At 40.8% G+C, this 4655-nt stretch overlaps 1 protein-coding gene across 1 annotated transcript in view; it reads left to right on the forward strand.

Annotated features, from left to right (window-relative positions):
* Positions 1 to 1688: 1688 nt before the first annotated feature.
* The window catches only part of LOC104998276 (protein HP-20 homolog), a 4719-nt gene continuing 1752 nt past the window's right edge, over positions 1689 to 4655 (forward strand). Inside the window, exons 1-2 of the mRNA XM_010853355.1 lie at positions 1689 to 1823; positions 4116 to 4244. Of these exons, the coding sequence (XP_010851657.1) occupies positions 1817 to 1823; positions 4116 to 4244 (136 nt within the window). The 5' untranslated portion in view covers positions 1689 to 1816. The remainder of the gene's footprint in view (positions 1824 to 4115; positions 4245 to 4655) is intronic.

A 4655-nucleotide genomic window follows, 5' to 3' on the forward strand; every position in this document is an offset into this window, starting at 1 on the left:
AGATAAAATGTTTCCCCATCTTATTCTATGTACGGTCAAGTTCTAACCTTTCCTTGATGAAGGAAATCTCTATTATCATCAATTAGATATATCCTCAGTACAACATTGACTAAAAAAAAAAGGATCAATATTTTATTACACAAAAGCAAAGTAATGACAATGGTTCAACCCTTTGCTTGCAAAAAATATTCTAGAAGCGGAGTCAAAGGATTCACTCACCTACATGTTCTGGGTTGCTTACTGGGTATTTACAGTCCCCTGCTAGGTCAAACAGAGAAGGCAATGGCAACCCACTCCAGTACTCTTGCCTGGAAAATCCCATGGACGGAGGAGCCTGGAAGGCTGCAGTCCATGGGGTCGCTGAGGGTCGGATACCACTGAGCGACCTCACTTTCACTTTTCACTTTCATGCATTGGAGAAGGAAATGGCAACCCACTCCAGTGTTCTTGCCTGGAGAATCCCAGGGACGGCGGAGCTTGATGGGCTGCCATCTGTGGGGTGGCACAGAGTCGGACATGACTGAAGCAACTTAGCAGCAGCAGCAGCAGCTAGGTCAGAGTTTATTCCCTTTGACAACCATTGATATGCCAGTTGGCCTTGCATTTTAGGCAAGTAGTGGTTTACAGGAAAATAACAAGCAGCTATTCACTTTTGAGTTATAGTTCACCACTTAATTGTGTTCAGTGCTGAGCTGTCCCCTACCCTAACTCAGAACTAACTTCTAATTTATTCTCTTTATAAAAATGTCTTCTAAAAAAAAAAAAAGTCTTCTTCCCATACATTTATATATTTGATATAGATACGAAAGGAGACATTTGACCCAAATTTTAGAGTTCATCAAAGTTCAGGGCCATAAGAATTCCAGGGAGAAAGAATTTAAAAAGGGTAATAAGAATATGAAGTGTTCTATAAATAGTTTGATTTGTATAAAATATAATAAATTACAGATATTTTCCTTATAAGATTGTCATTGGGATCAAAAGAGGCAAGTGCCATGCATGTTAAAATAACGCGTGCATGCTAAGTCACTTCAGTCGTGTCCAGCTCTTTTCACTCCTATGGACTGTAGCCCTCCAGGCTCCTCTGTCCATGGGATTCTCCAGGCAAGAATACTGAAGTGGGTTGCCATGCCCTTCTCCAGGGGATCTTCCCAACCCAGGGATCAAACCTGAGTCTTACATCTCCTGCATTGGCAGGTGAGTTATTTACCACTAGCATCACCTGGGAAGCCCATGTTAAAATAGTATCTAATATTAATTAGCACTGCATACTTTACATTTGTTTGACCACTTAATTATGTATCACAATGTTGGTTCCCCTAGTACATTATTCTTACTGGGAATTACCCTCAATTCTAGACTTCCTGCTCTACATTTGGCCTTCTGTTCAGAAAATGGTCTGTGATGACTCCAGATCTGTGGTTAAACATAAGGAATAAGTCTTCAGAAAGAAGTCAGAATAGGAGAAATGGCCTCCTTATCCTGGTCTTATATGTATTGACAGCTGCTTCCATAATAGACCTGCTGGAAGGGAAATCTGAAAATGATTTAGGACTTCTAGTTGACAATCCTACTGGGCCCAAGATCCAAATTCAGAAAAAGTGGGTGGCCTAAGTCCACTGTGTGATTAAATATTAATTTTGTTGTCTTAGTTTGGACCAGGGATAAATATTTGAACAGGCAGCTTCATATCATTTAGCTAAGGCCTTGACGGAGTGAGCAGTGACCAGAGCCCAAGCCTCAGACACACAGCTAGGCATTTCAGAAAGAAATCTGAGAGACGCCCATCCCACAGAGGAAAGGCTCTGTCCTGAGAATGGCTGGTAGGAGACAGACGGAGGTTGTGGGAGGGGGGTCAAGTATTTGTAAGCGGATGGATCTAGTGTATCATTTTTTTAATAGAGGTGAATATTCTAAGTGCCAAAAATGGGTTTTCTGAAATTATTTCTCTGGAAAACAGAAACATGACATAAACATAGAGTGAATATATCCAAATCAAGGTGCTTCTTGGGGGTTGCTGTGCTATAAGACTTAGCTGGACGAGAAAGGTGACAGCCAGGAGCAGAGGGTTTGGAGAAACGAGAGGGCAGGGCCGTCAGCTAACAATTAACTAATTAAAAGTACATAGCTGAGAACGCTGATTCTTAATTCAGAATGCTTTGAATAAGAATCTTGCCTCAGACTGTAACTGGGGTTTCCCAGGTGGCTCAGTGGTAAAGAATCCACCTGCTAATGCAGGAGATGTGGGTTCGAACCCTAGATCAGGAAGATCCCCTGGAGGAGGAAATGGCAACTGGCTTCAGTATTCTTGCCTGGAAAACGCCATGGACAGAGGAGCCTGGTGAGCTACAGTTCATGGGGTTGCAAACAGTCGGATTCCACTGGGCGCATGAGCACGCACCCTCAGGTTGTAACTGACTAGCGATCTGGTGGGAAATAAGTAGAATCACCTCTTTGAATCTCAAACCACTAATCTGTAAAATGAAATATAAACTTTCCCTTGTAGGGGTGTAATGAACAGTTAGGTACAGTTCTAGACCACCAGCTTCTTTGCCACAGACATCGTGGTCGCACGCATTTTCACTACAGATATTGTCGCCTCGTAACTAACTGGCCATAAGGCAATTTTGCTCTAAAAGATAAAAATAATGAAAGATAAAAGAGGGTCACTTAGAAGGATATAACAAAACATTTAAGAAATGAATAATGAAATTTTAAAAACTTAATTGTGAAATACAATTATTTGAATACATTAAAAATGTGCAGATTCATGACAATATCATGCAAATAACTGATTTTACTTTGTAGATTGTACTTAAGCACTTGTCTTTTTTTTTTTTTCTTTTGCTTGTGAAGTTCTCTCTTCATTCAGCATTGTACTTTTTTGCTAAAACTTCCTCCTTCAGTTTTCAAATACTAGGATGCATATTTGTAACTGAGCTCTGTATTGCATTGTGAAATCCTCTACAGGATTGTTGCTCTCTTACCATTGTGTCACATGTCCAGTGACAGATGTTCCAAAGTTCCATGGGAAATACTGGTTCAACTTTTTGCCTTCAAATCACCCAAGGATTTGCAAACTGATATGTTGTTATTTTCTAGGATGATATGCAGTCTGACTTTGTACTATCTTATTTCACACTTGTAGTAAGTTTTATCCACTTATTTTCTATTATGTCTTTATATGTAGCTGTTATCATCCACTGTTTTAAGATCACCACGCCTACTCATCACTATTCGGACCATTATGAGGACTAAGATTTATGTAACATAAAAATGGGAGTACTGCATCCATGGAGAAATAAAACCAAACAACGGTCAGCCAGTTGAAACTGAACTCTCAGCCAGTTATTTTTTCTTTTAGGGCAAAATTGCCTTCTGTCAAATTAATTATGTAGCAAAAATGATTGTGGTGAAAATGCTTGGGGCAAAGATGCTTATGGCAAAAATAGCAGGCATGTGATGACTTCTTACTGATATGATGTTTCTAGCCCAATGTCTTTTCCATAATAAGCATTCAATATGTAGTAGGTTGGGGCTTCTCTCTTAGTTGGTAAAGAATCTGCCTGCAATGGAGGAAACCTGGGTTCAATTCCTGGGTCGGAAAGATCCCCTGGAGAAGGAAATGGCAACCCACTCCAGTATTCTTGCCTGGAGAATCCCATGGACAGAGGAGCCTGGCGGGCTACAATCCATGGGGTCGTAAGAGTCAGAAATAACTTAGCGGCTAAAGAAAGAGAGAGAGAAGAGAGGGAGAGAGAGAGATGTGTTAGGTTCTCATAAGAATAAAGGATTTTGTATTTAAGAATTGTGTTTGAGTGCTTTCTGTGTTCTATCAGTTCAAAGACAGATGAAGAAAAAATGTTGACCTTTCAGAATTCAGAAACAGTTTTAACTGAGTAATTATTGCTGTATATGAATGATAAGGAAGTTTCAGGGAGTAACTTGCTCGGTTTACTAGTAAGGGCAAAGTTGTTATTTGAGTCCGTGTGTTTAGTTCTAGACATGATATCTTTCCTGGGCCAGGTTGCAACTCTACCTATCCACCCTTCATATATAAATAAAACAAAATAAAAAGCAGAAAAAAACCCCTTCTCTTTGTTTCTTTAATCAAGATCTCCGGATATTGGTCAGCATCATCCTAATGACAAATGCTGTCCTGGAGAAAGGAGGGTGTACCGGACCTCCGGGGCCACCAGGACACCCAGGGCCTCCAGGTATAAGAGGGCCTCCAGGTATAAGAGGTGAGAAATACATTCTTCTGCTTTTTATTTGCACCTCCTGTTTCATGTTTTTGGTAGGAATGTCATAATCCTCATAAACTCAGGAGCACAAGGCATTGAGGATTAAAAGAATGTGGAGGAAATGGTCAGCTGTAGGGCTGGGTCCCAGGGCAGGGGAACCAGAGCTCAAATCATAGGCAACAAGAGAGACTGGCCTAGTTCTAGAACCAGGGTACTGGGATCCATGCGGGTTAGTCATGGTGGGAACATGTGCTGAGTAGAGTCAGTATCATGAATCACACTGTCTGATAAGCAGCAAAAAAAAGGGTTTAATAAGTGTAGCAGGGCATCATGTATCGTCAGAACATTGTGTTTCATTGAGCACTTAGAGCCCCAAACCTGCTGCTAAGTCGCTTCAGTCGTGTCCAACTC

The sequence above is a fragment of the Bison bison genome, unplaced genomic scaffold (genome assembly GCF_000754665.1).
Source record: "Bison bison bison isolate TAMUID 2011002044 unplaced genomic scaffold, Bison_UMD1.0 scf7180017864327, whole genome shotgun sequence".
Classification (NCBI taxonomy): Eukaryota; Metazoa; Chordata; class Mammalia; order Artiodactyla; family Bovidae; genus Bison; species Bison bison.